Here is a 22,852-nt window from a genome sequence, read left to right as displayed (position 1 = left end):
CCCAACTTACATGAGGTGATCATGTTTAGGGTCATGAATAACAACACCCAGTCGCCCATTACCTTGTCTTCCGTGACTAGAAGAAGAGGTGTTAATGCCTTTGAAAGAGGGGTCTCAATGGAGCACAGGGGGTTTAAAGTGTGTGTGTGTGTGTGTGTGTGTGTGTGTGTGTGTGTGTGTGTGTGTGTGTGTGTGTGTGTGTGTGTGTGTGTGTGTGTGTGTGTGTGTGTGTGTGTGTGTGTGTGTGTGTGTGTGTGTGTGTGTGTTAGTGCACAGATCTCAACTCAATTGTTATGGGAGATTCTGGAGCGGTGCCTGAGACAGAGTTTTCCACCACCTTTTAACAAAACACGGGTCATAATCATTTGTTGGCCGAGCCGTTCGGACGCTACAGACCATTTTTGTGAGAATTACCGATTTTACCGGATGCCTCATGGTCTGACGAACACCGCTCTGACTCTGTCACCGTTCACCACAGATGCAGAGACTTCAGGGATGTGGTGGATTGACATCCAATGTAAAAACTACTTAGACTAGTAGGGAAGAGGAAGAGAGAGTAGTAGTAGAGGAAGAGGTAGAGAGAGAGTAGTAGAGGAAGAGGTAGAGAGAGTAGTAGTAGAGGAAGAGGTAGAGAGAGTAGTAGTAGAGGAAGAGGTAGAGAGAGTAGTAGTAGGAAGAGGAAGAGGTAGAGGAAGAGTAGTAGTAGAGGAAGAGGTAGAGGAAGAGTAGTTGTAGTAGGGGAAGAGGTAGAGAGAGTAGTAGTAGAGGAAGAGGTAGAGAGAGTAGTAGTAGAGGAAGAGGTAGAGAGAGAGAGAGTAGTAGAGGAAGAGGTAGAGAGAGAGAGTAGAGGAAGAGGTAGAGAGAGTAGTAGAGGAAGAGGAAGAGGTAGAGAGAGAGTAGTAGTAGAGGAAGAGTAGTAGTAGGGGAAGAGGTAGAGAGAGAGTAGAGGAAGAGTAGTAGTAGGGGAAGAAGAAGAGAGTAGAGGGGAAGAGGTAGAGAGAGAGAGTAGTAGAGGAAGAGGTAGAGAGAGAGAGTAGTAGGGGAAGAGATAGAGGAAGAGGTAGAGAGAGTAGTAGTAGGGAAGAGGTAGAGAGAGTAGTAGTAGGGAAGAGTAGAGGAGAGAGTAGTAGTAGTAGGGGAAGAGGTAGAGTAGTAGTAGAGTAGAAGGAAGAGGTAGAGAGAGTTGTAGTAGAGGGAAGAGGTAGAGAGAGGTAGTAGAGGAAGAGGTAGAGAGAGAGTAGTAGTAGAGGAAGAGGTAGAGAGAGAGAGTAGTAGAGGGAAGAGGTAGAGAGAGTAGTAGTAGAGGAAGAGGTAGAGAGAGTAGTAGGGGAAGAGGTAGAGTAGTAGAGAAGAGAGAGTAGTAGTAGGGAAGAGTAGAGAGAGTAGAGTAGAGAGTAGTAGAGGAAGAGGAAGAGAGGGAGTAGTGGTAGTAGAGAGAGAGAGAGAGGGAAGAGAGAGAGAGTAGTAGTAGGGGAAGAGGTGGAGAGTAGTAGTAGGGGGGAAGAGGTAGAGAGAGAGAGAGTAAGTAGTAGGGGAAGAGGTAGGGAAGAGGTAGAGAGAGAGAGTTGTAGTAGGGGAAGAGGTAGAGAGAGAGTAGTAGTAGGGGAAGAGGTAGAGAGAGAGAGTAGTAGTAGGGGAAGAGGTAGGTAGTAGGGGAAGAGGTAGAGAGAGAGAGTAGTAGTAGGGGAAGAGGTAGAGCGAGAGAGTAGTAGTAGAGAGAGAGAGTAGTAGGGGAAGAGGTAGAGAGAGAGAGAGTAGTAGGGGAAGAGGTAGAGAGAGAGAGAGAGAGAGTAGTAGTAGGGGAAGAGGTAGAGAGAGACGGGGGCCGGTATAGAAAGGTGTCGGGAAGTGTCTGCTGAACGGTTTCTGGTGTGGCGCTACTAGTACACCTGTCCAGATGTCCTCCTCTCTCTCTGTCATCTCTCTACAGTTCACATATCGCTGGCTGACTTACTTTGGTGGCACTCTCTCTCCTTCTCTACCTCAATTCTCTCGATCCTTTCCTCTATTCTTTCTGTCATCTGTGGCCCTTCTCCTTCCTTCACTCTCTATGACCTTCTCACTCCCCCTCATCACCTCTTTCTCTCCTCTTTTCTCTCGCTATTCTCTCCTCTCCCCTCCCCTCCTTGCTCCTCTCTCTCTTCTCTTCTTTCTTCTCTCCTCTCTCTTCTCTCCAGTCTTCTCTTCTCTCGTTTCGTCTCTTCTTTAATCTCTCCTCTCCCTCTTCTATTCTCTTCTCTCGTCTTTCATATATATATATATGCCATTTAGCAGACGCTTTTATCCAAAGCGACTTACAGTCATGTGTGCATACATTCTACGTATGGGTGGTCCCGGGATCGAACCCACTACCCTGGCGTTACAAGCGCCATGCTCTACCAACTGAGCTACAGAAGGACCAAGGACCAGGGTCTTTCATCCCTCTTCTCTTCTCCTCTTTTCTCTCTTCTCTCTTTTCTCTCTCCCCCTCTCTCTCTCTCTCTCTCTCTCTCTCTCTCTCTCTCTCTCTCTCTCTCGCCCTCCTCTCCCGTCTCTATTTCACCTCCTCTCTCCCTCTCCCCTCTTTCTCTCTCTCCCCCACCTCTATCCCCTCTCTCTCTCCTCTCTCTCTTTGTGATGAATGTGTACTCAACATACACTGCTGTGTCTCTGTGAGGTGTGTGTGAACTGCTGCGTGTGTGTGTGTGTGTGTGTGTGTGTGTGTGTGTGTGTGTGTGTGTGTGTGTGTGTGTGTGTGTGTGTGTGTGTGTGTGTGTGTGTGTGTGTGTGTGTGTGTGTGTGTGTGTGTGTGTGTGTGTGTGTGTGTGTGTGTGTGTGTGTGTGTGTGTGTGTGTGTGTGTGTGTGCTGCTGCAGGGAGGACACTGCGGTCTTGTTTGTCAGAGTTTTCTGGCTAAAGGACAAATCTTTCCCCTGGCAGGAACACTTTGCTGCAGAACACACCGCATATAAACACACACACACACACACACACACACACACACACACACACACACAGCAGCATATTCAGAGTCCCAAATGGCACCCGATTGCCTATTTGTAGTGTACTATATAGGGAATAGTGTGATTTGGGATACAGTCCCTCTTCTCCACTGATGCCTGCCTGCTGATGCCTGCCTGCTGATTCCTGCCTGTGCTGTACAGAAACCAGCCTAAAACCCCAAACAGCAAGCAATGCAGATGTAGATGAAAAGGCTTCCCTAGGAAGAAACCTAGAGAGGAACCAGGCTCTGATGGGAGGCCAGTCCTCTTCTGGCTGTGCCGGGTGGATATTACAAGAGAACATGGTCATTAAGGCCAGATAGTTCTTCAAGATGTTCAAATGTTCATAGATGACCAGCAGAATCAAATAATAACCACAGTGGTTGTAGGAGGTGCAACAGGTCAGTATTTCAGGAGTAAATGTCAGTTGGCTTTTCACAGCCGAGCATTCAGAGGTCGTGACAGCAGGGTAGAGAGAGAGAGTCCAACAGAATGTTTTCGGTATGATGGCGTACCTCCGCTTGTGATAATGAATATTCATCTCTCCTATCACATTTGGTTACAGAGACAGGATTGCTAATGTACACTGGACAAAAATATAAACGCAATATTTTTTACTGAGTTACAGTTCACATAAGGGAATCAGTCAATTAAAAATAAATTCCAGGACTTAATCTATGGATTTTATGACTGGGAATACAGATGTGCATCATCTGTTAGTGAAAGAATAACAATAGGGGCGGGGCATACACCAGCCAGTGTCTGTGTGACCTCCAGGACAGGCTGTTGAGGCTGTTGACTGTGGCCTGTGGAATGTTGTCCCACTCCTCTTCAATGGCTGTGGAATGTTGTCCCACTCCTCTTCAATGGCTGTGGAATGTTGTCCCACTCCTCTTCAATGCCTGTGGAATGCTGTCCCACTCCTCTTCAATGGCTGTGGAATGTTGTCCCACTCCTCTTCAATGGCTGTGGAATGTTGTCCCACTCCTCTTCAATGACTGTGGAATGTTGTCCCACTACTCTTCAATGGCTGTGGAATGCTGTCCCACTCCTCTTCAATGGCTGTGGAATGTTGTCCCACTACTCTTCAATGGCTGTGGAATGTTGTCCCACTCCTCTTCAATGGCTGTGGAATGTTGTCCCACTCCTCTTCAATGGCTGTGGAATGTTGTCCCACTCCTCTTCAATGGCTGTGGAATGTTGTCCCACTCCTCTTCAATGGCTGTGGAATGTTGTCCCACTACTCTTCAATGGCTGTGGAATGCTGTCCCACTCCTCTTCAATGGCTGTGGGATGTTGTCCCACTACTCTTCAATGGCTGTGGAATGTTGTCCCACTACTCTTCAATGGCTGTGCGAAGTTCCTGGATTTTCGCTTGAACTGGAACACGCTGTCGTACGCGTTGATCCAGAGCATCCCACACATGCTCAATGTCTGGTGACTGAACTTGGACATGTATAGCTTCCAGGAATACAGATCCTTGCGACATGGGGCCTTGCATTATCATGCTGAAACATGAGGTGGTGGTGGTGGATGAATGGCACGACAACTGGACTCTGGATCAAGTCACGGTATCTCTATGCATTCAAATTGCCATCATTGTCCTTAGCTTATACTTGCCTATACCATAACCCCACCGCCACCATGGGGAACTCAAACCGCTAACACACACGATGCCATACACGCTGTCTGCCATCTGCCAGGTACAGTTGAACCTGTGATTCATCCAGGTAGAGAAGACTTCTCCAGTGTGCCAGTGGTCATCGAAGGTGAGCATTTGCCCACTGAAGTTGATTACAAAGCCAAACTGTAGTCCGGTCACGACCCTGGTGAGGATGACGAGCATGCAGATTAGTTTTACTGAGACAGTCTCTGTGCAAATCTCGAGTTTCTTCAGTTGTCTGGGTGGCTGGTCCCAGACGATCCCGCAGGGGAAGAAGCCGGATGTGGAGGTCCTGGGGCTGGTGTGGTTACATGTGGTCTGCAGTTGTGAGGCCGGTTGGCCGTACTGCCAAATTCTCTAAAATGACATTGGAGGCGGCTTATAATAGAGAAATTAACATGAAATTCTCTTCCTATAGCTCTGGTGGACATTTCTGCAGTCAGTATGCCAATTGCACACTCCCTCAAAACTTAAGACATCTGTGGCATTGTGTTGTATGACAAAACTGCACATTTTAGAGAGGCTTTTTATTGTCTCCAGCACAAGGTGCACCTGTGTAATGATCACACTGTTTAATCAGCTTCTTGATATGCCACACCTGTCAGGTGTATAGATTCTTTTGGCAAAGGAGAAATGCTCACTGACAGGGATATAAACACATTTGTTCACCAAATTTGAGAGATATAAGCTTTTTGTGCTTATGAAAAATGTCTGGGGTCTTTTATTTCAGCTGATGAAACACGGAACCAACACAATAAATGTAGTGTTTAGTTCCGTATATATTTCATGTTTCAACTCCAAGGGGGCGGGAATGTAAATTTATTTTCAGAAGAAAGAGAAAGGAGTGCTTTTATTTAATTTGATAGGGTTTGTTGTAAGTCGCTCTGGATAAGAGCGTCTGCTAAATGACTTAAATGTAAATGCTCCTCTCGTACACACATTTACATTTACATTTAAGTCATTTAGCAGACGCTCTTATCCAGAGCGACTTAGAAGGCCCTGTTACACACACAGTACACATAAAGTACACAGTACACACATACACAGTAAATTAATCAAATGACCACCAGACTATTACATTGACCCCCCCCTACATGTACCTCAACCAACCTGTCCCCCCGCACACTGACTCAGTACCCCCTGTATGTAGCCTCATTCCTAACCTGTACCCCCGCACACTGACTCAGTACCCCCTGTATGTAGCCTCATTACTAACCTGTACCCCCGCACACTGACTCAGTACCCCTGTATGTAGCCTCATTACTAACCTGTACCCCGCATACTGACTCAGTACCCCTGTATGTAGCCTCATTACTAACCAGTACCCCCTGTATGTAGCCTCATTAGAAACCTGCATGTAGCCTCATTACTAACCTGTACCCCCGCACACTGACTCAGTACCCCCTGTATGTAGCCTCATTACTAACCTGTACCCCACACACTGACTCAGTACCCCCTGTATGTAGCCTCATTACTAAACTGTACCCCCGCACACTGACTCAGTACCCCATGTATGTAGCCTCATTACTAACCTGTATATAACAACATTACTAACCTGCATGTAGCCTCATTACGAGCCTGTATATAACCTCATTACTAACCTGTACCCCCTGTGTATAACCTCATTACTAACCTGTACCCCCTGTATATAACCTCATTACTAACAGGTACCCCCTGTATATAACCTCATTACTAACCTGTATCCCCTGTATATAACCTCATTACTAACCTGTACCCCCTGTATATAACCTCATTACTAACCGGTACCCCCTGTATATAGCCTCATTACTAAACGGTATCCTCTGTGTATAACCTCATTACTAACCTGTATATAGCCTCATTACTAACCTGTACCCCCGGTGTATAACCTCATTACTAACCTGTATATAACCTCATTACTAACCTGTATATAGCCTCATTACTAACCGGTACCCCTGTATATAACCTCATTACTAACCTGTATATAACCTCATTACTAACCTGTACCCCCTGTATATAACCTCATTACTAACTTGTACCCCCTGTGTATATCCTCATTACTAACCGGTACCCCCTGTATATAACCTCATTACTAACCGGTACCCCCTGTGTATATCCTCTTTACTAACCGGTACCCCCTGTATATGACCTCATTACTAACCGGTACCCCCTGTATATAACTTCATTACTAACCTGTATATAGCCTCATTACTAACCTTCATGTAGCCTCATTACTAGCCTGTATGTAGCCTCATTACTAACCTGTACCCCCTGTATATAACCTCATTACTAACCTGTACCCCCTGTGTATAACCTCATTACTAACCGGTACACCCTGTATATAACCTCATTACTAACCGGTACACCCTGTATATAACCTCATTACTAACCTGTACCCCCTGTGTATAACCTCATTACTAACCTGTATCCCCTGTATATAACCTCATTACTAACCGGTACCCCCTGTATATAGCCTCATTACTAAACGGTATCCTCTGTGTATAACCTCATTACTAACCTGTATATAACCTCATTACTAACCTGTACCCCCTGTATATAACCTCATTACTAACCTGTACCCCCTGTGTATAACCTCATTACTAACCTGTATATAACCTCATTACTAACCTGTATATAGCCTCATTACTAACCGGTACCCCTGTATATAACCTAATTACTAACCTGTATATAACCTCATTACTAACCTGTACCCCCTGTATATAACCTCATTACTAACTTGTACCCCCTGTGTATATCCTCATTACTAACCGGTACCCCCTGTATATAACCTCATTACTAACCGGTACCCCCTGTATATAGCCTCATTACTAACCTTCATGTAGCCTCATTACTAGCCTGTATGTAGCCTCATTACTAACCTGTACCCCCTGTATATAACCTCATTACTAACCTGTACCCCCTGTGTATAACCTCATTACTAACCGGTACACCCTGTGTATAACCTCATTACTAACCGGTACACCCTGTATATAACCTCATTACTAACCGGTACACCCTGTGTATAACCTCATTACTAACCGGTACACCCTGTGTATAACCTCATTACTAACCTGTATCCCCTGTATATAACCTCATTACTAACCGGTACACCCTGTGTATAACCTCATTACTAACCTGTACCCCCTGTGTATATCCTCATTACTAACCTGTACCCCCTGTGTATAACCTCATTACTAACCTGTATCCCCTGTATATAACCTCATTACTAACTGGTACACCCTGTGTATATCCTCATTACTAACCTGTACCCCCTGTGTATAACCTCATTACTAACCTGTATCCCCTGTATATAACCTCATTACTAACCGGTACACCCTGTGTATAACCTCATTACTAACCGGTACACCCTGTGTATAACCTCATTACTAACCTGTATCCCCTGTATATAACCTCATTACTAACCGGTACACCCTGTGTATAACCTCATTACTAACCGGTACACCCTGTGTATATCCTCATTACTAACCTGTACACCCTGTGTATATCCTCATTACTAACCTGTACCCCCTGTGTATATCCTCATTACTAACCTGTATCCCCTGTATATATCCTCATTACTAACCGGTACACCCTGTGTATATCCTCATTACTAACCGGTACACCCTGTGTATATCCTCATTACTAACCGGTACACCCTGTGTATAACCTCATTACTAACCTGTATCCCCTGTGTATATCCTCATTACTAACCTGTATCCCCTGTATATAACCTCATTACTAACCGGTACACCCTGTGTATATCCTCATTACTAACCTGTACACCCTGTGTATATCCTCATTACTAACCTGTACACCCTGTGTATATCCTCATTACTAACCTGTACACCCTGTGTATATCCTCATTACTAACCTGTACACCCTGTGTATATCCTCATTACTAACCTGTACACCCTGTGTATAACCTCATTACTAACCGGTACACCCTGTGTATAACCTCATTACTAACCTGTATATCCTCATTACTAACCGGTACACCTGTGTATAACCTCACCCGGTACACCCTGTGTATAACCTCATTACTAACCGGTACACCCTGTGTATAACCTCATTACTAACCGGTACACCCTGTGTATAACCTCATTACTAACCTGTACACCCTGTGTATAACCTCATTACTAACCGGTACACCCTGTGTATAACCTCATTACTAACCTGTACACCCTGTGTATAGCCCCACACAGTATTGTTATTGTGTTACTTATTTTTATTTTTTAACTTTAGTTTATTTGGTCAATATTTCTTAACTCTTCTTGAACTGCCCTGTTGGTTAAGGGCTTGTAAGGAAGCATTTCACGGTAAGGTCTACACTAGTTGTATTCGGTATTTCACGGTAAGGTCTACACTAGTTATATTCGGTATTTCACGGTAAGGTCTACACTAGTTGTATTCAGTATTTCACGGTAAGGTCTACACTAGTTGTATTCGGTATTTCACGGTAAGGTCTACACTAGTTGTATTCAGTATTTCACGGTAAGGTCTACACTAGTTGTATTCAGTATTTCACGGTAAGGTCTACACTAGTTGTATTCAGTATTTCACAGTAAGGTCTACACTAGTTGTATTCGGTATTTCACGGTAAGGTCTACACTAGTTGTATTCGGTATTTCACGGTAAGGTCTACACCAGTTGTGTTCAGTATTTCACGGTAAGGTCTACACTAGTTGTATTCAGTATTTTACGGTAAGGTCTACACCAGTTGTGTTCAGTATTTCACGGTAACGTCTACACTAGTTGTATTCGGCGCTGAGAAATAAAGTTTGACTTGATTTGAAACACACAGTACACAGTAAACACTAAACACACAGTAAAGACACAGTAAACCCTAAACACACAGTAAACACTAAGCACACACAGTAAAGACACAGTAAACACTAAACACACAGTAAACACTAAACACACAGTAAACGGTAAACACACAGTACACGCACAGTGCATAGTAAACACACAGTAAACACACGGACATGCATCTAGAATGATTTACAGATGCAATTTGTTCCTGATTTGTTGCTTGACAGTAAGACGGAACGTGTACACCCCATCATAACCATGGCTCTGCTGAAAGGCTTGTTTTGCTGGCTTATGTTCAGTGGAAGGAAGTTGCGGTGGATTGCAGAGGAAGGGAGGGGGAAGCTGCTCGGGCTGCTTTCTGAAGGGAGACACAGTGTTTCCCCTAGGATTTTTTTCAGCAGCGGTGGCAGTGTTAGCGGTGGCAGTGTTAGCGGTGGCAGTGTTAGCGGTGGCAGTGTTAGCGGTGGCAGTGTTAGCGGTGGCAGTGTTAGCGGTGGCATGTTTCGGTGCGCCGCTGGTAAGTGCATGTAGGGGAAACACACACACGTGTTTTGAATTTTGCCGACATGTCAACTGGGTAGAGATTAGATCTGATTTACAGGAATGTTCATCTTCCTGTCAGGAAATTTGTTTCTGTTGTCCCATTGCAACGTTTCAGAGAAATTATATAACCCCTGTCTGCAATGTTTCAGATATTATATAACCCCTAACTGCAATGTTTCAGATATTATATAACCCCTAACTGCAATGTTTCAGATATTATATAACCCCTAACTGCAATGTTTCAGATATTATATAACCCCTAACTGCAACGTTTCAGATATTATATAACCCCAAACTGCAATGTTTCAGATATTATATAACCCCAAACTGCAACGTTTCAGATATTATATAACCCCAAACTGCAATGTTTCAGATATTATATACAGTGCTTTTGCCAAGCATTCTGCCCCCTTCCCCTTTTCCACAATTCTAAAATTGATTACACAAATGTTTTTCCTATCCACTTTTGAAAATGTATTAAAAATAAAAAACTGAAATAAGTATTCAGACCCTATGCCATGAGACTCAAAATTGAGATCACGTACATCCTATTTCCATTCATGTCTATACACACCATCCTATATAACTATTGTCTATACACACCATCCTATATATTTACTGTCTATACACACCATCCTATATAACTACTGACTATACACACCATCCTATATAATTACTGTCTATACACACCATCCTGTATAACTACTGTCCATACTGTCTATACACACCATCCTATATAACTACTGTCTATACACACCATCCTATATAACTACTGTCTATACACACCATCCTATATAACTACTGTCTATACACACCATCCTATATAACTACTGTCTATACACACCATGCTATATAACTACTGTCTATACACACCATGCTATATAACTACTGTCTATACTGGCTATACACACCATCCTGTATAACTACTGTCTATACACACCATCCTATATAACTACTGTCTATACACACCATGCTATATAACTACTGTCTATACTGTCTATACACACCATCCTATATAACTACTGTCTATACTGTCTATACACACCATCCTATATAACTACTGTCTATACTGTCTATACACACCATCCTATATAACTACTGTCTATACACACCATCCTATATAACTACTGTCTATACTGTCTATACACACCATCCTGTATAACTACTGTCTATACTGTCTATACACCATCCTATATAACTACTGTCTATACACACCTTCCTATACAACTACTGTCTATACACCCCATCCTATATAACTACTGTCCATACTGTCTATACACACCATCCTATATAACTACTGTCTATACACACCATCCTATATAACTACTGTCTATACACACCATCCTATATAACTACTGTCTATACACACCATCCTGTATAACTACTGACTATACACACCATCCTATATAACTACTGACTATACACACCATCCTATATAACTACTGTCCATACTGTCTTTACACACCATCCTATATAACTACTGTCTATACACACCATCGTATATAACTACTGTCTATACACACCATCCTATATAACTACTGACTATACACACCATCCTATATAACTACTGACTATACACACCATCCTATATAACTACTGTCTATACACACCATCCTATATAACTACTGTCTATACTGTCTATACACACCATCCTATATAACTAATGTCTATACTGTCTATACAAACCATCCTGTATAACTACTGTCTATACACACCATCCTATATAACTACTGTCTATACTGTCTATACACACCATCCTATATAACTACTGTCTATACACACCATCCTATATAACTACTGTCTATACACACCATCCTATATAACTACTGTCTATACTGTCTATACACACCATCCTATATAACTACTGTCTATACACACCATCCTATATAACTACTGTCTATACACACCATCCTATATAACTACTGTTTATACTGTCTATACACACCATCCTATATAACTACTGTCTATACTGTCTATACACACCATCCTATATAACTACTGTCTATACACACCATCCTATATAACTACTGTCTATACACATCATCCTATATAACTACTGTCTATACACACCATCCTATATAACTACTGTCTATACACACCATCCTATATAACTACTGTCCATACTGTCTATACACACCATCCTATATAACTACTGACTATACACACCATCCTATATAACTACTGACTATACACACCATCCTATATAACTACTGTCTATACACACCATCCTATATAACTACTGTCCATACTGTCTATACACATCATCCTATATAACTACTGTCTATACACACCATCCTCTATAACTACTGTCTATACACACCATCCTATATAACTACTGTCTATACTGTCTATACACACCATCCTATATAACTACTGTCTATACACACCATCCTATCCTATTTCTTAATTTCTTTGTACTTTTTGTATTATGTGTGTATTTCTAGGTATTATTACTACATTGTTGGAGCTAGAAACACAAGCGTTTCACTGCACCTGCCATTACATCCTCAAATCTGTGTACGCGACCAATAAACGTTGATTTGATTGGTTGGCAGGTGGTTGGCATGTCAGTGTATTTGTGTGTGTGCTGCATGCAGGTGTGTGCACGAGTTGTGGATGAGTAGAACTCTCTGCCTGTCTCTCTGCCTGTCTGTCTCTCTGCCTGTCTGTCTCTCTGCCTGTCTGTCTCTCTGCCTGTCTGTCTCTCTGCCTGTCTGTCTCTCTGCCTGTCTGTCTCTCTGCCTGTCTCTCTCTGCCTGTCTGTCTCTCTGCCTGTCTGTCTCTCTGAATGTCTGTCTCACCACATGGTTTGAATCTGCCTCCTTTCCTCTTACAACTACCGACTAACCAGGATGACCTCCCGTTTGCTTTGTTGACACATGAGGGGACACACACACACACACACAGTAGTATTGGACCAGGAATAGGTTAGCCGTCTTTGCTGCTAATGAAATGTAGTGAATCCAGTCGATAAAGCACCTGTCTGGAACATAATAAAACATCTAAACGTTGAGGTGGTTGTATTGAGTGGTTCCCCTCTGCTGGTTGGATCGATTGGCTGGTCTGGGTCAGAGAAGAAGGCTGTGTCCCAAATGGCAACTTTTTCCATATAGTGAAGTGACCCGGTAGTGCACTATGTAGGGAATAGGGTGCCATTCTGGTCACACCCAAGGTGTTTCCTAATCAAAGGGTAAGGGCAGCAAGCCTCGGATCTCTGTCGTCACGGCAACAGCAGCTATCAGCAACCAGCTGCAGATCCATGTTTATGTCTGTCTGTCATCTCTCATACCACTTTTTAGTTGCCATGTAGAAGTGTGTAATTAAATCTGTAGTTGTTTTGCCTGTTGGTTTTGTTGTCCATCCCCTCCCCCTCTCCTCCACATTCCCTCTCCTCCCCATTCCCTCCCCATCCCATATGCCCTCCCCATTCCCTCTCCTCCCCATTCCCTCTGGTTTTCCCCATTCCCTCTCCTCCTCCTCCCCTCTCCTCCCCATTCCCTCTCCTCCTCTCCCCATTCCCTCTCCTCCTCCTCCCCTCTCCTCCCATTCCTCCCCTCCCAATTCCCTCTCCTCCCTCTCCATTCCCCTCTTGCTTTGTGTCCTCTTGTGTTTTCCATCCTCGGTCATCCTCCATTCCAACACACTGTCATGCTGCTTTTAGAGGGTTGCACCACATCATCCAGGACCATCTAGACCTAACCGTGCTGCTGCCGCCCGGGGGGAAACGACTGGTCAGTACCAGGTAAAGTAGAGACACGCCCAGGAGAGGAGGGGGAGGGTGGATAGGGGAGGGGAGGAGAGGAGGAGGGTGGATAGGGAAGGGGAGGAGAGGAGGAGGGTGGATAGGGAAGGGGAGGAGAGGAGGAGGGTGGATAGGGAAGGGGAGGAGAGGAGGAGGGTGGATAGGGAAGGGGGAGGAGAGGAGGAGGGTGGATAGGGAAGGGGGAGGAGAGGAGGAGGGTGGATAGGGAAGGGGAGGAGAGGAGGAGGGTGGATAGGGAAGGGGAGGAGAGGAGGAGGGTGGATAGGGAAGGGGAGGAGAGGAGGAGGGTGGATAGGGAAGGGGAGGAGAGGAGGAGGGTGGATAGGGAAGGGGAGGAGAGGAGGAGGGTGGATAGGGAAGGGGAGGAGAGGAGGAGGGTGGATAGGGAAGGGGAGGAGAGGAGGAGGGTGGATAGGGGAGGAGAGGAGGAGGGTGGATAAGGGAGGAGAGGAGGAGGGTGGGTAGGAGAGGAGGGAGGAGAGGAGAGTGGATAGGAGAGGAGATGAGGGTTGAGAGAGGAGGAGGGTGGGTAGGAGAGGAGGGAGGAGAGGAGAGTGGATAGGAGAGGAGAGGAGGGTTGAGAGAGGAGGAGAGGAGTGTGGATAGGATAGGAGAGGAGAGGAGGGTGGATAGGAGAGGAGAGGAGGGTGGATAGGAGAGGAGAGGAGAGGAGGGTGGATAGGAGAGGAGAGGAGGGTGGAGAGAGAGGAGAGGAGGGTGGAGAGGGAGAGGAGGGTGGAGAGGGAGGAGGGAGGGTGGATAGGAGAGGAGAGGAGGGTGGATAGGAGAGGAGAGGAGGGTGGATAGGAGAGGAGAGGAGGGTGGATAGGAGAGGAGAGTGGATAGGAGAGGAGGGTTGAGAGGGGAGGAGAGGAGAGGAGGGTGGATAGGAGAGGAGAAGAGGGTGGAGAGGAGAGGAGGGTGGAGGGGAGGGTGGATAGGAGAGGAGTGTGGATAGGAGAGGAGAGGAGAGGAGGGTGGATAGGAGAGGAGAGGAGAGGAGGGTGGATAGGAGAGGAGGAGAGGAGGGTGGATAGGAGAGGAGGAGAGGAGGGTGGATAGGAGAGGAGGGTGGATAGGAGAGGAGGGTGGATAGGAGAGGAGAGGAGAGGAGGGTGGATAGGAGAGGAGAGGGGGGTGGATAGGAGAGGAGAGGAGGGTGGATAGGAGAGGAGAGGAGAGGAGGGTGGATGGGAGAGGAGAGGAGGGAAGATGGGAGAGGAGAGGAGGGTGGATAGGAGAGGAGAGGAGGGTGGATAGGAGAGGAGAGGAGGGTGGAGAGGAGAGGAGAGGAGGGTGGAGAGGAGAGGAGAGGAGGGTGGAGAGGAGAGGAGAGGAGAGGAGGGTGGATAGGAGAGGAGAGGAGGGTGGATAGGAGAGGAGAGGAGGGTGGATAGGAGAGGAGAGGAGGGTGGATAGGAGAGGAGAGTGGATAGGAGAGGAGGGTTGAGAGGGGAGGAGAGGAGAGGAGGGTGGATAGGAGAGGAGAAGAGGGTGGAGAGGAGAGGAGGGTGGAGGGGAGGGTGGATAGGAGAGGAGTGTGGATAGGAGAGGAGAGGAGAGGAGGGTGGATAGGAGAGGAGAGGAGAGGAGAGGAGGGTGGATAGGAGAGGAGGAGAGGAGGGTGGATAGGAGAGGAGGGTGGATAGGAGAGGAGGGTGGATAGGAGAGGAGGGTGGATAGGAGAGGAGGGTGGATAGGAGAGGAGAGGAGAGGAGGGTGGATAGGAGAGGAGAGGGGGGTGGATAGGAGAGGAGAGGAGGGTGGATAGGAGAGGAGAGGAGAGGAGGGTGGATGGGAGAGGAGAGGAGGGAAGATGGGAGAGGAGGGAGGTAAGATGGGAGAGGAGAGGAGGGTGGATGGGAGAGGAGAGGAGGTAAGATGGGAGAGGAGAGGAGGGTAGATGGGAGAGGAGAGGAGGGTAGATGGGAGAGGAGGGTAGATGGGAGAGGAGGGTAGATGGGAGAGGAGGGTAGATGGGAGAAGATAGGAGAGGAGGGTAGATGGGAGAAGATAGGAGAGGAGGGTAGATGGGAGAAGATAGGAGAGGAGGGTAGATGGGAGAGGACAGGAGAGGAGGGTAGATGGGAGAAGATAGCACAGGAGGGAAGTGCATCTTCATCAAGTTTTTATTAACCTCTTTATCCGGATGGAAACACACACACACACACACAGACACACACACACGGCATGATAAGCATCAGACTCATGGGAGATAACAATTGAAAAAACCTGATTAGACTCTTAACCAGACTAAGAAACACTATGGTACATGTTCTGTATGTAAGTTAGAATCCAGGGCATGCATAGATCATTGGCTCTGTCATGTCATTTCCTGCTGATCTATTATTCATGGTCCTATGCTTTAGTTCATTAACTCGACCAGAACAGTTCCTGCTGAGTTATCCCCATGGCTGGGTCTTTGCTGTATATGAATAATAGGAGCAGACGGACTCCACACGTCCCCCTCAAAGCTTTTATCTTACCTACCTACTAGAATACTATACACTGATCTGGCCCCCAAGGAGAGGGGACCAGAGAGGCTGATGGATAGACATGCTGTAAATGTTCAAACACACAGCCGTCTGGAGCTCAGGACTAAATCACCTGCATCTCTTTACAACACCATCCTTTTCCACCCCATTTCTGTCTAGCCCCCCCCACCCCTAAGAGCACCAACCAGATAACAGAAAGCTCTCCTCTCTTTTTCTCTCTTCACCTTGACACCTGTCTCCTGCTCTCTTCTCGCTCAGCTTAGTGCCTCAGGGGACACGGAAGCACCGTCCTAGTGTAGTCGGCATCCTGGTGTAGTCGGCCTCCTGGTGTAGTCGGCCTCCTGGTGTAGTCGGCCTCCTGGTGTAGTCGGCCTCCTGGTGTAGTCTGCCTCCTGGTGTAGTCGGCCTACTGGTGTAGTCGGCATCCTGGTGTAGTCTGCCTCCTGGTGTAGTCTGGCATCCTGGTGTAGTCTGGCATCCTGGTGTAGTCGGCATCCTGGTGTAGTCTGGCCTCCTGGTGTAGTCTGGCCTCCTGGTGTAGTCGGCCTCCTGGTGTAGTCTGGCCTCCTGGTGTAGTCTGGCCTCCTGGTGTAGTCGGCCTCCTGGTGTAGTCGGCCTCCTGGTGTAGTCGGCCTCCTGGTGTAGTCGGCCTCCTGGTGTAGTCTGCCTCCTGGTGTAGTCGGCCTCCTGGTGTAGTCGGCCTCCTGGTGTAGTCGGCCTCCTGGTGTAGTCGGCCTCCTGGTGTAGTCGGCCTCCTGGTGTAGTCGGCCTCCTGGTGTAGTCGGCCTCCTGGTGTAGTCTGGCCTCCTGGTGTAGTCGGCATCCTGGTGTAGTCGGCCTCCTGGTGTAGTCGGCCTCCTGGTGTAGTCGGCCTCCTGGTGTAGTCTGGCCTCCTGGTGTAGTCTGGCCTCCTGGTGTAGTCTGGCCTCCTGGTGTAGTCTGGCCTCCTGGTGTAGTCTGCCTCCTGGTGTAGTCTGCCTCCTGGTGTAGTCTGCCTCCTGGTGTAGTCTGGCCTCCTGGTGTAGTCTGGCCTCCTGGTGTAGTCGGGCTCCTGGTGTAGTCGGGCCTCCTGGTGTAGTCTGGCCTCCTGGTGTAGTCTGGCCTCCTGGTGTAGTCGGCCTGCTGGTGTAGTCGGCCTCCTGGTGTAGTCGGCCTCCTGGTGTAGTCGGCCTCCTGGTGTAGTCGGCCTCCTGGTGTAGTCGGCCTCCTGGTGTAGTCGGCCTGGAGACCTATTATTATGCGTTGAACGTTAGCAACCTTTATTCATCCGAGTCTTTGTACATTTGCAGCTGAGTTTAAAGCCCAATAAATGTTGTGGGCAGAATGATTCTGCACTTTATTTAATGTCCTGCTCGATAGATCATTACTTTTCAGGCAGCCAATAAAGACATCAACGTGATGCTGTTGTATTGACATCAGGAGAACATATTCAAGGTCTCTTATTATAAAATTCTCCCTTTGACCACTCAAGTGGCTTAAAAAAAAAGACACTTCTAAAATGTTCCCTCTGTTTTGATATTGCCAGACAGTGACAGTGTGCTTTTACAAGCTAAGAAAAGTTCCAAAACATTTGTTAAGGAAAACGTCTGTAAAAAAGCGGACTTTTCATCTCCTGTTGAAAAGTGTTAAAATGTTAAAAGCGTTATTAAAGTTGAATGTTTCAAGGTTCAGACGGAGCCTTTTGTGGGAAAGTTGAAATCAAAACTACGGCAGCACCTGAACTTCTCTTTCTACCATGTGACGTGAAAAACATTTTAACACCTCTTCTTCAAATTGTGAATCGTCCTATTGAATATCCTCTGACCATCTTTATGCATGGCGACTCACCTCTCCACTTCCTGTCTATTTGGTGAATCCATAAGACTACTGGACAGTGTGCGGTTTCTCTCTTTATCTTTCTGCCCATGGCTATTCAAACCATGAAACACTGTCGAGGACTGAGACTAGACCACTCAGGAACACTGAACACCTTTTGAAAAGCTTTTCTGGTGTGTCTTTGGCCTTATGCTGTAAATTGAGTGCTTGTTTAGCTGAAGACAGTGATGGACTATGTGCTGTCTTTCTTCGTCTGAGTATTACCATGAAACACTCTGGAGATGTAATTACAAGTCTCACACACACACACATGATGGGTCGGGGTCAACGCTCATAAAGTCTTAGAATAGCATGGAACCTGGGGCCCTCGGACCGTCGTCATTTTGAGCCTGTCAGTCCCACCCCAGCCTCTCCTCAGTTGGTCTGACACCCCCAGCCTCTCCTCCATCGGTCTGACACCCCCAGCCTCTCCTCCATCGGTCTGACACTCACAGCCTCTCCTCCATTGGTCTGACACTCACAGCCTCTCCTCCATTGGTCTGACACTCCCAGCCTCTCTTCCATTGGTCTGACACTCACAGCCTCTCCTCCATCGGTCTGACACTCACAGCCTCTCCTCTAATGGTCTGACACTCACAGCCTCTACTCTAATGGTCTGACACACACAGCCTCTACTCCATCGCTCTGACACTCCCAGCCTCTCCTCCATCGGTCTGACACTCCCAGCCTCTCCTCCATCGGTCTGACACTCACGGCCTCTCCTCCATTGGTCTGACACCCCCAGCCTCTCCTCCATTGGTCTGACACCCCCAGCCTCTCCTCCATTGGTCTGACACTCCCAGCCTCTCCTCCATCGGTCTGACACTCCCAGCCTCTCCTCCATCGGTCTGACACTCCCAGCCTCTCCTCCATCGGTCTGACACTCCCAGCCTCTCCTCCATCGGTCTGACACTCCCAGCCTCTCCTCCATCGGTCTGACACTCACAGCCTCTCCTCCATCGGTCTGACACTCACAGCCTCTCCTCCATCGGTCTGACACTCACAGCCTCTCCTCCATCGGTCTGACACTCACAGCCTCTCCTCCATCGGTCTGACACTCACAGCCTCTCCTCTAATGGTCTGACACTCCCAGACTCTCCTCTAATGGTCTGACACTCCCAGCCTCTCCTCTAATGGTCTGACACTCCCAGCCTCTCCTCCGTCGCTCTGACACTCCCAGCCTCTCCTCCGTCGCTCTGACACTCCCAGCCTCTCCTCCGTCGCTCTGACACTCCCAGCCTCTCCTCCGTCGTTCTGACACTCCCAGCCTCTCCTCCGTCGCTCTGACACTCCCAGCCTCTCCTCCGTCGGTCTGACACCCCCACTCTCTCCTCCGTCGGTCTGACACCCCCAGCCTCTCCTCCATCGGTCTGACACCCCCACTCTCTCCTCCGTCGGTCTGACACCCCCAGCCTCTCCTCCGTCGGTCTGACACCCCCACTCTCTCCTCCGTCGGTCTGACACCCCCACTCTCTCCTCCGTCGGTCTGACACCCCCACTCTCTCCTCCGTCGGTCTGACACCCCCAGCCTCTCCTCCGTCGGTCTGACACCCCCAGCCTCTCCTCCGTCGGTCTGACACCCCCAGCCTCTCCTCCGTCGGTCTGACACCCCCAGCCTCTCCTCCGTTGGTCTGACAATGGCGAAACTCACAGCTCACTATAAAGCTTTGGGGTGAAAAGGTTGAGATTGTTCCGGGTGGCAGGTGCATGTTTTCATGAACAGAGAGGGCTGGAGGGCACAAAGGTTAAGTGCTGTTGGTGTTGAGAAGGACAGGATGGGGTAGATGCATTTATTCATTTTTATATTAATGGAACCTTTTTTTTTTAACTAGGCAAGTGAGTTAAGAACAAATTCTTATTTACAATGATGGCCTACCCCGGCCAAAACCGGACCACGCTTGGACAGTTGTGCGCCGCCCTATGGGACTCCCAATCCGCCCCCCAATCCGCCCTATGGGACTCCCAATCCGCCCTATTGGACTCTCAATCCGCCCTATGGGACTCCCAATCCGCCCTATGGGACTCCCAATCCGCCCTATGGGACTCCCAATCCGCCCTATGGGACTCCCAATCCGCCCTATGGGACTCCCAATCCGCCCTATGGGACTCCCAATCCGCCCTATGGGACTCCCAATCCGCCCTATGGGACTCCCAATCACATCCGGATGTGATGCAGCCTGGATTTGAACCAGGTACAGCAGTGATGCCTATTGCGCTGAGATGCAGTGTCTTAGACCACTGCGCCACTCGGGAGCAATGTTAAAGCAGGGTCAGGTGAGGATCCCCCTCATTATGTTAAGCACTACGAGTGTCTGGGGGCGTTACGTAAGTTCATTAAATTATTATGGTCATAATTATTATGCAAGTGAAGGAGAACTAAGGTCTGTATGTGCACGCTTGCTGCAATGTGTTTCTGCTTGTCTGGCCGTCAGACGTGATCGTTAAGATTCCTTTTCCAGTCCCGGGGACCTTGTCACAAAACATCTGACAGAAGGTCAGCGTGACAGACAGACAGACAGACATGGTATTAGGATCTTATACTAGACTAGAACCAACCACATCCACAACTACTAGTCTCTGTGAAATGTACTGCTCTATATCAGAGTTGTAATGAGATGTGGATATTCAGTTATTGTTTTGATATATACTGCAAAACATTATGGACACCTGCTCTTTTCATTACACAGACTGTCCAGGTTAAAGCTATGATCCCTTATTGATGTCACTTGTTCAATCCACTTCAATCCGTCAAGATAAAGAAGGATATTTAAGCCTGGAGTCAACTGAGACATGGATTGTGTATGTGTGCTATTCAGAGGGTGAATGGGAAAGACTAAAGATGTGTGACTTTGAACAGGGTACGGTAGTAGGTGCCAGGTGCACCGGTTTGAGTGTGTCAAGAACTGCAACGCTGCTGGGTTTTTCATGCTCATCAGTTTCCCTTGTGTGTCAAGAATGGTCCATCACCCAAAGGTCATGCATTCCATTTGGACCAGCATTGGATCAACATGGGGCCAGCGTTCCTGTGGAACACTTTCGACACCTTGTAGAGTCCATGCCCTGACACATGGAGTCTGTTCTGAGGGAGAACGGGTTGAAACTCAGTATTAGGAAGGTGTTCCTGATGTTTTGTACACCCAGTGTGTTTCGAAAACAACGTTCATTTTGTGTGTTAGATTATAGGACATGGTTGTATTTGGACTGTTGTTGTGACATGTATAGCCTCTGTACTGCTTGAGTGTCCTTGACAGGCGGAGCTCCGGTTTCAATATAGTTTGATATAAACATGGTGGGTTCAGGAAGCTAGCTAGTACCTACTACCGTTACACAGGGCACCACGACTCTTCCATGTGACCCTCATGTCTACTGTCACATATCAGTTTAATAACCACCACACACACAGCACTCCCCTCCTCTACGCTAGGCTACGCTAACATAGCTCTGGGTGCTGCCTAGCCCCGTAATGGCAGAAACTCTCCTCCGCTACGCTAACATAGCTCTGGGTGCTGCCTAGCCCCGTAATGGCAGAAACTCTCCTCCGCTACGCTAACATAGCTCTGGGTGCTGCCTAGCCCCGTAATGGCAAAAACTCCCCTCCTCTACGCTAGGCTACGCTAACATAGCTCTGGGTGCTGCCTAGCCCCGTAATGGCAAAAACTCCCCTCCTCTACGCTAGGCTACGCTAACATAGCTCTGGGTGCTGCCTAGCCCCGTAATGGCAGAAACTCTCCTCCTCTACGCTAGGCTACGCTAACATAGCTCTGGGTGCTGCCTAGCCCCGTAATGGCAGAAACTCCCCTCCTCTACGCTAGGCTACGCTAACATAGCTCTGGGTGCTGCCTAGCCCCGTAATGGTAGAAACTCCCCTCCTCTACGCTAGGCTACGCTAACATAGCTCTGGGTGCTGCCTAGCCCCGTAATGGTAGAAATAGCCCAGAGAAACATAACACGGTAGCAGAGCAGAGGACTGAGCACCCAGAATATTATACTAATGGTCTACTAATCAAAAGCTGTAGATGCCGCGTAGGGAGCCGGCCGCGTAGGGAGCCGGCCGCGTAGGGAGCCGGCCGCGTAGGGAGCCGGCCGCGTAGGGAGCCGGCCGCGTAGGGAGCCGGCTCCCCTAGAGAATGGAATGAAGGTCATGGGGGAACGGTAGGCAGTGGCAATGCAGCACTAGAAACACAGGTAGGTTGACTGGCTGGCTGGCTGTATATCACTGCAGCACTGGAAAAACAGGCAGACTGGCTGACTTGTTATATATCACTGCAGCACTGGAAAAACAGGCAGACTGGCTGACTTGTTACATATCACTGCAGCACTGGAAAAACAGGCAGACTGGCTGACTTGTTACATATCACTGCAGCACTGGAAAAACAGGCAGACTGGCTGACTTGTTATATATCACTGCAGCACTGGAAAAACAGGCAGACTGGCTGACTTGTTATATATCACTGCAGCACTGGAAAAACAGGCAGACTGGCTGACTTGTTACATATCACTGCAGCACTGGAAAAACAGGCAGACTGGCTGACTTGTTACATATCACTGCAGTTCTGGAAACAGACTGACTGGCTGACTTGTTACATATCACTGCAGTTCTGGAAACAGACTGACTGGCTGACTTGTTACATATCACTGCAGTTCTGGAAACAGACAGACTGGCTGACTGGATGACTTGTTACATATCACTGCAGCACTGGAAAAACAGGCAGACTGGCTGACTTGTTACATATCACTGCAGTTCTGGAAACAGACTGACTGGCTGA

At 47.6% G+C, this 22,852-nt stretch overlaps 1 protein-coding gene across 1 annotated transcript in view; it reads left to right on the top strand.

Moving 5' to 3' along the window:
* Positions 1–22,852, top strand: part of LOC123999858 (CBP80/20-dependent translation initiation factor-like) — a 139,988-nt gene that overhangs the window by 100,015 nt on the left and 17,121 nt on the right. Inside the window, exon 10 of the mRNA XM_046305866.1 lies at positions 13,636–13,716. Within this exon, the coding sequence (XP_046161822.1) occupies positions 13,636–13,716 (81 nt within the window). The remainder of the gene's footprint in view (positions 1–13,635; positions 13,717–22,852) is intronic.

The sequence above is a fragment of the Oncorhynchus gorbuscha genome, linkage group LG16 (genome assembly GCF_021184085.1).
Source record: "Oncorhynchus gorbuscha isolate QuinsamMale2020 ecotype Even-year linkage group LG16, OgorEven_v1.0, whole genome shotgun sequence".
NCBI lineage: Eukaryota > Metazoa > Chordata > Actinopteri > Salmoniformes > Salmonidae > Oncorhynchus > Oncorhynchus gorbuscha.
This window is presented reverse-complemented; position numbering and strand designations above follow the sequence as displayed.